General features: G+C 40.7%; 1 protein-coding gene across 2 annotated transcripts in view; it reads right to left on the reverse strand.

Moving 5' to 3' along the window:
• SLC43A3 (solute carrier family 43 member 3) overlaps nucleotides 1-12,970 on the reverse strand; it is a 242,619-nt gene that overhangs the window by 76,316 nt on the left and 153,333 nt on the right. For both annotated transcript variants that reach the window (XM_082268265.1, XM_082268266.1), the window contains exon 8: nucleotides 7,827-7,982. In XM_082268265.1, the coding sequence (XP_082124391.1) occupies nucleotides 7,827-7,982 (156 nt within the window). The remainder of the gene's footprint in view (nucleotides 1-7,826; nucleotides 7,983-12,970) is intronic.

Below are 12,970 nucleotides of genomic sequence, written 5' to 3' on the forward strand. Positions count from 1 at the left end.
TCTCTGCTCTAATTCATCCCAAAGGTGTTCTATTGGGTTGAGGTCAGGGCTCTGTGCAGGCCAGTCAAGTTCCTCCACCTTCAATTTTGCTCATCCATGTCTTTATGGACCTTGCTTTGTGCACTGGTGCACAGTCATGTTGGAACAGGAAGGGCCATCCCCAAACTGTTCCCATGAAGTTGGGAGCATGAAATTGTCCAAAATGTCTTGGTATGATGAGGCCACAATGTAGTGCACTGGGAACAAGATTAGAGATTTTTTTGGAAAAATTCTTGTGTCTCTTCCACAGACTTTGGATAGAAGGAACAGGTGCTTTGGGTGTCAGTGATACCTTCACACCGTAACACTCTTGATGAAAGCAAGAATTGGCTTTGCTGTCAAAAATGTAAATGGTATGCACCTGTCAAACAGGTGCAGAACAATTGGTCTTTGGGTGTTGGTGGTGCCTTCACACACTAACCCTATAGAGGTACTCTTGATGATAGCAAGAATTGGCCTTGATGTCAAAATTGAAATGATATGCACCTGTCAAACAGGTATGGAAAAATTGGTCCTTGAGTGCTAATTGTGCCCATGAAACTTACACCAAAAAATACCTTCCAGATTAATACAACACCCACAAAGCTAGGCAGCCCAGACAGTCTTTCTGACATTCCAGATTCTCTTGTGTGTTCTGTGGTGTGGCAAGAATGGTGTCTGCATAAAGCAGGCCTTGAGAGGAAACGAAGTCCTCCTCTTCCTTCCACTGCTCTGCCTCGAGTACCCTGTCCATATTGGCATGCAGAGTCTAATCTAGCAGGAATGCAACAGGGATTGTCACTGATGCATGCATTGTCACAGCTCACCATCCTTGTGGCCTCCTCAAATTGTGACAGTACAGTCGTGTCAACGACGGCCTGAGCCTGTCGTTGTGCCATACTCACACAGGTACTAGTTGATGGGCATCTGCTGCACGTACAGCTGCTGCAGAATTGGCAAAATCAAGTACTGGCTGTGTATGACTGCCTGAAATGACTTCAGAATCCTCTGGCCTGCTTTAGCAGATCTTCCTGCACCAAACTGAGGACATGTGCCAGGCATGGCACACATGTCAAATTTCCCTAAGGGCGGACAGGAGGTTTGTGCCTTTAGCTGGCATGAACCACCTCTGGGTCTGCCCCTACAGAAATGCAAGTTCTTTCTTTTTAAGGATATTCCAAACAGTTGATGTGGCCACACCTAATGTTTTTGCTACCTCTCTGATGGGTTTGTTTTGTTTTTTCAGCCTAATGATGGCTTGCTTCACTGATAGTGACAGCTCTTTGGATCTCATATTAAGAGTTGACAGCAACAGATTCCAAATGTAAATAGCACACTTGAAATGAACTCTGGACCTTTTATCTGCTCCTTATAGTAAATGGGAGAATGAGGGAATAACACACACACCACACCTGGCCATGGAACAGCTGAGCAGCCAATTGTCCCATTACTTTTGGTCCCTTAAAAAGTGGGAGGCACATATACAAACTGTTGTAATTCCTACACTGTTCACCTGATTTGAATGTAAATACCCTCAAATTAAAGCTGAAAGTCTGCAGTTAAAACACATCTTGTTTGTTTCATTTCAAATCCATTGTGGTGGTGTATAAAGCCAAAAATATTAGAATTGTGTTGATGTCCCATTATTTATGGACCTGACTGTATACAGCCGGAGGTGTGCTACTGGCAGACATGCTGCAAGGACCTGGGACACCCTGCGCTATACCATCATCCCTGTCATTGGAGGTTGCTGAGAGGTGATGAGGTATAGAGGGGGTAGACCGGAAAGGTGAGGAGTGAGGAGGAACAGAATAGCATCCATTTTGTGTGGCTTTCAGGCGCTCTCATCAACGGGTGGTGGGAGGTTGAATGCTTTGTCAAGCATGTAGTACCCAAATGGCTGGTGGTTTTACCATGCTTGATGTGCTTGAGGCAAAGTTTGCAAATTGCAACAGTGCGATTGCCTGTACATGTGCTAAAAAAGGCCCAAACAGCTATGCTGTGGGAAGTGGGCCAGAAGATAACAGCTCCAAAATCTGGTGAAATGGGGTGGCTGCTCAACTCTTCCATGATGGCTTCCTCTTTGGGGTTGTACCTCACCCTCCCTTTCCTCCTCTGCTCTATCTAGCACCCAAGTAGCATCAGTGACCTCATCATCATCCCCTCCATCTTCATTATCACTGGAGATAACATGGCAATATGCTGTGGCCAGGGGAAAATGACTGCCAATTTCTTCTTCTCCATAAGAGCAAGTGGCTGACGCTGTGTTCAAATAACTCAGCTGACTCCTCCATGCCTGATGCTGGGGCTTTGGCCAGAGTAGCTGTGGACAAGGAGGCAGAATAAGCCACTCTGGCAGCTGCAGTGGACTGCACACTAGTCTCTGCTTGGGTTGACAGAGGATGAGGAGAATGAGGATGGTTTAGTAAGCCAGTCCACCACCTCTACTGCATGCTGTGGCTGGATAGATTGGGCAACATCACTAAACAGAGGAAATGATGCCCAGCCTGAGGACGGACCACGTCCACCTTTGCCTGTGGACAAACACAGTGCCATGGGAATGTCTGCCTCTCCTTGTTTGCCTTCCGGACACGATGGGGGGGGGGGGGGGTGCGCTTATTGATAAAATGTAATAAAGATGTGGAAATATACTTTAATCAATGGAAAGTGGTGTTTGGTGTACTTTAACTTGAGTACTCACTACACACTGAACAGACACACTACAATATACTGCAGTAAAACTGCACTGACGCACTGCAATATACTGTGGTAAACGTGCACTAACACACTGAAATATACTGAGTTAAATGTGCAGTAACGCACTGAAATATACTGCATTAAACTTGCACTAACGCAAATATACTGCATTAAACGTGCAGTAACACGCTGAAATATACTGCAGGAAACCTGCCCTGACAAAATAATCTGACACTAAAGTAAAAATGAATGGTCAAATTATACTCACACTGCACTATCACTAAATTCACACTAAACTGATATTTCACACTAATAGAATAACAATAGTACACTATAGCACACTAACTCTCTAGTAGCACTGAACAGAGTCATGTTCTATCTCTCTCCACGTTAATATCACACTGCAAATGGTTGCTATGGGGAGAATAATTTTATAGTGCGGGTGGGACTAAGAGCAATGAGCCATGATTGGCCACAGTCATCATTACTTTCTCCAATCATGACAGTGCTCTGTGCCCTAATTGGGCAAAGCTTTCATTCAGCTATTTAAGGCTTTCATTGCACTGTGTGGCGGCACAGGGCATTGTGGTCGTTCAGCGGCCCGAAGAGACGGTGGAACGCCCCAATAATCTGGGTGTTAATCGAATGGGCGAACAGCCAATGTTTGCCTGGAACTCATGCTCGGGCCGAACTGTTCGCCCAAATCTTACTATAACACCAACAACCTTTCTCCATATTGATAGGTGTCTCTACTTCTACTAAATTGGATATTCATAAGCACACTGAAAAATATAGACAATATGGACATTTAGAAATAGTGCAAAACTGTGGATAAATAATTGCCCCTATCCTTACTCCCCAAAGTGCTGATAAGTAAAAAAACGGCGTTCTAGCAACAAAATTTAACATATAAATAAACATATGCAAACTCTAAATAAAATAATAATAATAATAATAATAATAATAATAATAATAATAATAATAATAAAATAATATAGTTATGAAAACAACCTAACGTAAAGTGTATGACTTTTCACGGGTCATTAGAATAGGTAATAAAGCCTACTAAATGTTACATAGTTAGTTACATATTTAGTGAGGTTGAAAAAAGACACCAGTCCATCCAGTTCAATCTATGATGAGTGTGTGTGTGTGTTTGCTGTCAACAGTACATCTTATACCCCTCTATGTTGTGGTCATTAAGATGACCATCTAATAATTTTTTGAAACTTGATTCTCCCTCCTGATACCACTGCTTGTGGAAGGGAATTCCACATCCTTACTGCTCTGACAATAAAGAATCCTTTACGCAGTTTAAGGTAAAACCGCTTTTCTTCTAATTTTAGTGAATGGCAGGGAGTCCTGTTATATTCCCTTTCACTGAAAAGTTTGTTCCCTATGCTAGGGTGGCCAGTAAGGTATTTGTACATTGATATCATATCCCCTCTCAAGCGTCTCCTCTCCAGAGAGAATACGTTCAATGCTTGTAGTCTTTCCTCATAGCTGAAGTCCTCCATTCCCTTTATTAGCTTTGTTGCCCTTCTCTGGACTCTCTCCAGTTCCAGCACATCCTTCCTGAGGACCGGTGCCCAGAACTGTATGGCATATTTGAGATGCGGCCGGTCCAGAGTCTTGTAGAGCGGGAGAATTATCGTTTTATCTCTGGAGTGAATCCCCTTTTTTATACATGCCAGTATTCTGTTGGCTTTGCTTGCAGCAGCTTGGCATTGCATGCCATTGCTAAGCTTGTCTACTAGGATCTTCCATCTTAGATTCCCCCAAAGGTGCGTATTTCTGGCACCCAAATGCATTAGCTTATGTTTTCCAACATTAAACATCATTTGCCATGTAGATGCCCACCCCATTATTTTGTTCAGAAAAAAGTTATTCGGATTCCGTGTTTGACCTGGATATTGCCAATATCCCTATAACATATGTCAAAAAAGAGAGTTCCCCTGAGGGGTGGGACTATAGCGGCAAAAACCAGGACTTGAGTATATTTCGTATATAATTTATTAAACAATTGTAATACACATAAAGACAGTAACAAAGAACAATAATGTATCATAAAAACATGGCCATAGATACGTCTCTGGTGCTGGAGACATCTCAGACATCTCCAGCACCAGAGACGTATCTATGGCCTTGTTTTTTTGATACATTATTGTTCTTTGTTACTGTCTTTATGTGTATTACAATTGTTTAATAAATTATATACGAAATATACTCAAGTCCTGGTTTTTGCCGCTATAGTCCCACCCCTCAGGGGAACTCTCTTCTTTGACATTATTTTGTTCAGGTCTTCTTGTAGGGTTTCCACATCCTGTGTAGAAGGTATTGCCCTGCTTAATTTAGTATCATCTGCAAATAGTGAGATTGAGCTGTTTATCCCATCCTCTAGATTGTTTATGAATAAATTTAATAGGATTGGTCCCAGGACAGATCCTTGGGGGACCCCACTTTCCACACCAGACCATTCAGAGTACTCCCCATTTATCACCACCCTTTCGACTCGCCCCCCAAGCCAGTTTTCAATACAGGTACACGCCCAATTGTCCATACCTACGTACCTTAGTTTGTACAGTAAACTTTTGTGGGGAACTGTATCAAATACTGGGAACAGGCCTGTAGTTTCCTGGGATATATCTCGGGCCTTTTTTAAATATTGGTGCCATGTTGGCTTTTCTCCAATCAGCTGGTACCATTCCCGTCAGTACACTGCCCATAAAAATTAGGAACAATCTGGCTATCACCTGGCTGAGTTCCTTAAGGACCCTCGGGTGGAAGCCATCTGGTCCTGGTGACTAATTTATGTTAAGTTTTTTCAAGTCTAGTTTTGAGTCTGTCTTCTGTTAACCTTGACGGTGCTTCCGGTGACATGTTATTAGCATTACAATTACAGTCTAGGGTACTGTGTCCCCCCATTTCTTTTGTGAAGACTAAGAAAAATAATTTATTTAAAACTTTTGCCTTCTCTGTCCTTTATAGCCAGATTCCTTTCATTGTCCTTTATGGGGCCAATATGTTCTGGCCTCACTTTCTTACTATTTATATACTTAAATATTTCTTTTTTTTTTTTTTTTCGTGTTCTATCGTGATTGATTGCCAACTTGATTGTGCTCTTACATTTCTTATTGCATTCTTTGTAATGTTGGAATGCTGCCAATGACCCCTCAGCCTTGTATTTTTTGAAGGCCTGTTCTTTCATTTTTATATGCAATTTTATGTTAAAGTTTAGCCACTAAGTGTTTATTTTAGCTCTTTTAAGCTTATTCCCTGTTGGAACTCACTGGCCAATATCTTTATTTAGTATGTTCTTAAAGCACTCCCATTTTTTCCCAGTGTTCTTTGTTCCTAGGATTCTATCCTATTTATTATCTTCTAGCAAAGAGCGCAGTTTAGGGAACTTGGCTCTTTTGAAATTCAGTGTCCTCATATTAACCTTGAACCAGTCCGGTTCATCCTACCAATGACACCCAAGGGTCTTCTGTACGGATACTGGCCTGTCTATACTTGCAAGTTTTTAATTGTCGTGTCTACCTTGTTCTAGACATACATGTTTGTGCAATCTTTTGTTATGTGTTATAAATAAAGTTGATTTTTACATGCATACTTCTCGTATTCTTGTTCAGTGTGTGTGTGGCATATAAAATCCCATACCATAGGGGGATTTTCCTATATCTATTTATCGGGATGATGGCCACCCACACTGGGTATTGAGTGATAGGTCCTACCAATCATATTAACCTTGTGTTTCCTATTTCTGTGGTTTATACTAAAACTAATTGACCTATGGTCACTGTTTCCTATGTTGCCCTGCGATCAGGTCTGTATTTTTAGTAATCACCAGTAGGTCTAGTAATTCATTGTTTCTCACTGGTGCGTTCACCATCTGACCCATGAAATTATCCTGCAAAACATTTAGGAAATAGGAAGCCTTAGACGAATGCGCGGTTCCTTCTGCCCTGTCTATATCTGGATAATTAAAATCCCCCATTATAATGACATTACCCAGCCTTGCTGCCATTCCAAGCTGTGATAGGAGGTCCACCTCCCCCTCCTCCCTCTGGTTGGTGGGCCTGTAGTGTACGCCCAATATTACTTTCCCCATAGTACCTTCCCTTTGAAGCTCTACACATAAGGATTCCACCTCCTTCCTAGCTCCATTTGTGATATCATCCCTCATTGTTACGTACCTGGTCAGAGGCTGGAGTGCTGAGAGGTCCCCCCTTGCGGCTAAGTGCAGAAAATCCCAAAATGCTCAAAGAAGCATGGGTTGCCAGTTGTTATAGTTCGCAGAGCACTGTATGGCAGCAGGAACAGGCAGGATGCTCTGTAGGGTAGGTGTCCTTAGCAGTTCCTGGCAAGCTTGGCACCAGGGCAAGCAGGAAGCAGAACTGGAACAAAGTGGGGTCATGCACGGGTAAGCTGGTAATAGCAAAGCCGGTTAGCCAAGCCAAGATCAAACACAATGGATCAAGCAGAAGCAAGTCAGAAGCTCAAACTGAGGGTCAGAGTCAGGAATCGAGGTGAATCAGGTCAAAGGCAATTCAGGTTGGTAACAGGAGGTCCAAAATCAGAATACACAAGGCACAGGAAACACAGGGGGCTGACGATCATCCAGCAATTAGTGGTTGCTGCTGGTAGCTTTAAATAGACCACTGGGCGCCAGAATCTGTCACGCATTGTGTGTGCTTTGGTGTACGTGCGTTTGCACTGGCACATATAACTTCTTAGCCATTCTTACCCGTGTGCGCATGCGCATTAGTGAGTTTCTGTTTACCAATGCGCGATTCTGTTGGCTATTGACAGATATGCCAGTTCTTCTGTGGATTGTTCTCTGACACTCATATTCACTTGCACATCGTTCTTGACATACAAGCATACCCCTCCTCCTTTTTTACCTTACCTATCTCTGCAATAAAGAGAATACCCCTGAATGGTTGCCAGCCAAGTGTTAAGTAGAGTTACACTTTACAACTATATTTATGTATATATCCAAATAAAACATCAAGGAGGAAACCATGATCCACATAAATTAAACAGTAGTGATTATTTTGTTCTTACGGTACATTTTTGTTACATACGGTACATTGATAGAAAGTACAAACCTATGTGCAGGTCTCCTCCACTCAGGTGGGTGATGGTGGGGTTTAGAGTTCCAATAAACATGTAGTGCCTGAGTTGCATTAGAGAAAGCCAAACTAGGTGCCAGCCAAAAAGAGATGAGAAGACACAGCTCCAGAATGACATTTCTGGCTGCTCATCTATAAAAACAAAACAGAACAATAAAAACAAGTTAAATAGTAAACCTAGCATCTCACTAAGTGGTCTATTTAGCATTTAGTGCCCCTCTCTGTTGAATGCACAGCAACCCACATCCTGAGACTGCCTGACCTGCTTCTTGTTTTTGACATTGGCTTCTTGCTCTTTTCACATTGGCTGCTTGCTCTATCTTGTTGTTTTCATCTTCAGCCTCTAAATATCATCTCACAATCCTGTTTGATTTTCACAGCTGTCTCCAGCCTGATGTTCACCCTGCTACAAAGTCTGACCAATGATTGGGTACTGTGCTGCTTGTATTTTGCAATCCTTGGCTTGCCTCTGAATCTTCTGCATGTTGACTTGGTTCAGTGCTACTCAACTAGTGCTAACCTTGTTCCTGTGATGAGCAAATCTGACTGAGTTTGATATATACCAGCAAATCCTGCCTAAAGTTCAGCAAACCCAAACTTTGCTTTAAAAACCAATTAAGTCCATAAGGGATGAGAGACAAATTTTGTTAGTCAGTTCAGGACATTTGTATGGGCTAATAGGCAAGCTTGTGGGCTGAGCGCAGCGTTGTGCGTGGGCAGTGAAAACAGAGTCCAAGTTTGGCAACAACAATATATTGTAGAAAAGTATAAACAGGCCCAGTGGGGAGGTACATCCACCTGGAGCCACTTACAGCTGTGACAGTGCTGGAACAGCAACTTGAAGAATGGAAAATGCCAACAGCATCTGCTACAAGAAGCAGAATGTGGCCTGGCCGGTCCACACCCAACAGGGGAGGTTTCCTGGAAGAGGTAGATGTAGTCTCTGCACTGTCCCTACTCTTCTGGAACCTTTTTCTGTCTCTAAGCACTGCCTCTGTACTTTCCCTATGCTAGCCCCTTTCCAAGAATCGCACCAAGCCCGGGAGCCGGAATCTTAAATAGACTCTGTTTGACCTAATATGGCTGCCAAAGTCACATGGGATGTTCTCACACGCAATATGAATTATATGCATACAGTATTTCCATTCTGCTGTAACATGGAATGTTATTCCACAAAAGATTTTTTAACCTTTCATGCAGATGGACTCTGTGTGTTACCCCATAGAGATACTGTTATATGTTTTATCAGATATGCTTTGTTTTTAAGGAGGTAAGTAAAACCTTGGACAGAGGGGTGGCTGTGGACGTAATATACTTGGATTTTGCAAAAGCGTTTGACACAGTTCCCTACACACGGCTAATGTGTAAGGTAAAGTCTACTGGCTTGGAAAGATCAGTTTGTAATTAGATAGAAAATTGGCTAAAAGATAGAATTCAGAGAGTAGTGGTTAATGATTCTTACTCTGAATGGTCTGAGGTTATCAGTGGTGTGTACCCCAAGGTTCAGTGTTGGGACCCTTACTTTTTAATATCTTTATAAATGATATAGTGTCTGGGATTAAAAGTAGCATTTCATTCTTTGCAGATGACACCGAGCTTTGCAGTGGAATAACTTCTTTAAAGGATGTCTCCAACTTACAAGCTGACCTCAATGTACTTTTTCATTGGGCAACTATGTGGCAAATGAGGTTTAATATTGATAAATGTAAAGTTATGCACTTGGGAGCTAAGAATGTGCATGCATCATACATACTAGGTGGAGAAGAACTGGGGGAATCCATAGCAGGGAAGGATCTGGGTGTTCTGGTAGATCATAAGCTTAATAATAGCATGCAATGCCAAGCTGCTGTTTCCAAAGCAAGCAAAGTCCTTTTTTCTATTAACAGAGGCATGGACTCCAGAGAGAGAGATATCATTTTGCCCCTGTAAAAATCATTAGTAAGACCTCTGGAATATGCAGTTCAGTTTTGGGCACCAGTTCTTAAAAAGGATATCGGGGAACTGGAGAAAGTACAGAGAAGGGCAACCAAACTAATAAGAGGCATGGAGAACCTCAGCTATGAGAAAAGATTAGAGGAACTGAATTTATTCTCTCTTGAGAAGAGGAGATTAAGGGGGGATATGATCAACATGTATAAATACATAAGGGGTCCATATAGTGAACTTGGTGTTGAGTTGTTCACTTTAAGGTCAACACAGAGGACAAGGGGGCACTCTTTACGTCTAGAGGAAAACAGATTCCGTCTCCAAATACGGAAAAGGTTTCTTCACCATAAGAGCTGTGAAAATGTGGAATAGACTTCCTCCAGAGGTGGTTCTGGCTAGCTCACTAGATTGCTTTTAAAAAGGCCTGGATTCTTTCCTGGGTGTAAATAATAATAATGGGTACTAAAATTTTTTTTACTTAAAGGGGATCAGGAAATATTTTTTTCCCCTGCTGTAGCAAATTGGCTCATGCTTTGCTGGGGTTTATTTTCGCCTTCCTCTGGATCAACAGCGGGTATAGGATTGTGTATATGGGATTGTATGGTTGGGTTTTCAATATTGTCTTTTTTTTTTTTGGTTGAACTGGATGGACTTGTGTCTTTTTTCAACCTGAAAAACTATTTACCGTATTTTCCGGTGTATAAGACGACTGGGCGTATAAGACGACCCCCCCATTACATGATCTACCGGTAATACTTATACTAAGGTTACCTTGGAGATATTATACGCGGCGTATAAGACGACCTCCCATTTTTGGGGAATTTTTTTGAGGTTCAAAAGTAGTCTTATACGCCAGAAAATAGAGTAACTATGTTTTATCTACCATATACATGCCAATAATACTATAATCTTGATATATATTTACCAAAATAAACTATTGGGGAAAATGTTCTCTTTCTAAAAAGGAATTCAAAAGGGCAACATATTACATATCTATAGCTGCCTAGAGAAACCTTACTTGATAAAGTCACGTGTTTTTGTGACGCAACGCGTCGGGACGCCGTTGTGACGTCACTTCCGTGTCTACGGCCGAGACCGGAAGCCGGAAGCTCCTGGAAATTATTGCTGTGACCGCATCGGTGGTATTTATTTCTGTTTGCGTTTTTATCATCTACTTTAATGTAAGTGTAACCTTGAATTATATTGATTAAACATGTTTGAAGTTACTACACTATGAGTTCTCCTTCCAATTTTCTTCTGGTATGTGAGTGCTTCGAGCCAGCCCCTATAGCAGCCACCTCCTTCCTGATGTCCATATAGAGGAGTTTGACTACGAGATATACAGTACCCAGAGGAGGCATCCCCTTAAGTCTACAGTTTGACAAGTGACACCTGAAACGCTCTTGTGAGTGTTAAGTGAGGTGAGCGGCCACTACACCTATTTTGTTTGGAACTGCAGCTCACTTAAGGTCGCACTGGGAATCACCAGAATTGCTTGATTTTTTCACTTGCTATGAACTTGAATTTTTTCTACTTGCACTGATTTTTTATCTGGATTGGGACTTTTTATTCTTGATTGATTATCTATTGATGTCAGATTTATTTCAGTGCATTATTCTCTTTATGCTATTATTCACCATGTCACATTTTTGATTTGGAAATTTCACCTTGCTGAAGAGTTGACAGCGGTTCGCCCTTCAGAGGGCTTCTTTGCACTTTTTTCACATTTCTTCATATCTATTTTTATCTTCCGATTAGCTTTATTACTTGGTTATTATTATCACTTGTGTCACTGGTTTAGTGATTTTCTTTGTTTTATCACGAAGAGCGACATTAGTTCACTCTTCATAGGGCACATTAGCCTATATCATTTTCCGACTTATTTTTTTGTGAAAATATTGTTGTTTCTTCAACACTTTTTCGTTTATGCAAAACACTGTTTGTGTATATCTGGCTATTTTATTGACTACCATTTGAGCACTTTTTTAGGATATTCACACCTTTTGCACTCATTATTTGAGGAATTCATCCTATGGTAACATATTATTGTTACCTTCACTTCTTTCTCACCCTTGATTTTGGGTTCACGGATTCCAAATCTTTACATGCATTCCTGTGCTTTATATTTATTTCTATATATGTATTTATTATCACTCTGGCACTATAGCACTTTCAAGATTTATATTTTATAATATCAAGTGATTTTTTATACATTATTAAGTGACTATTTTATATATTGATGGTTCACCAAGTTTAGAGTACCTGCGCTGATTTACTGTTCTTATTATTGCTTTTACTGTATGGGGTGACACTACATTATTGGCTGTAGGTCTCTGGTGCTCCATTCTTCTATTATTACTCCCTCCTGGTTATTCGTCTCCTTTTCTCTTTTGGTAGCACACAGGTTCACTCTTTACTAAACTCATTGTATTTTTACATATATTTTTTCTTTTTCCAAAACTGGGTTAAAGATTATAGTCTGAGCTCTAAGTAGTCTGTGTGAATCTGAGCTCAATTTAATTTTGCTGCTGAATATATTTCTGTTCCATAAAAGTTGAATAGTTGGTGATGCTATATGTACCTTTTTACATTTTTGCTGATTTTGAAAGGACTGAATGTCTTATTTCAGAACAGATTTACTTCCTGAATAACATTTGATACTTTACTGTATTTAAATCTTTTTACAACAAATTGTCATTATTTGAGCTTTGCTACTTTAAAGTGTACAGTATGTACTCTTTTGATAGCTTTGCAAAGGACGTGGACAGAATCTTTGTTCAGTTTTTATTGCTGTCTGTGTCACCGGTGTAAAGATTTACCCTCACTCTTATCCCTTTGGCCCAATGTCTCCAGTAAAGAAAGTGATAAGAAATCTAAAATTTTTGAGTTGTTGTAGGGACTAGAAATGTGCAGTTCGTTTCATATTGAATTGAAATTCGGACGGTTATTTCGATATTCGTAAATTCAGATATATCCGAATTCCCGAATCACAATAGGAACTGATTTAAACGAATCGGAAATAAATTATAAAGAAACAAAATTTAGTCCAGAATAACGAATTATCAGAATTTGAAACAAATTCGAAAACAAATTCCAAACGTATTAAAAAATGAATTAAAAAAGGAATTTGATATGTAAACATACTGCTCACTATTGCTGAATTCCTTCAAAAACTGTGTGCAAGTGTACGTAAA

Source organism: Pelophylax lessonae (genome assembly GCF_965119305.1).
Source record: "Pelophylax lessonae genome assembly, chromosome: 9".
NCBI classification, from domain to species: Eukaryota; Metazoa; Chordata; class Amphibia; order Anura; family Ranidae; genus Pelophylax; species Pelophylax lessonae.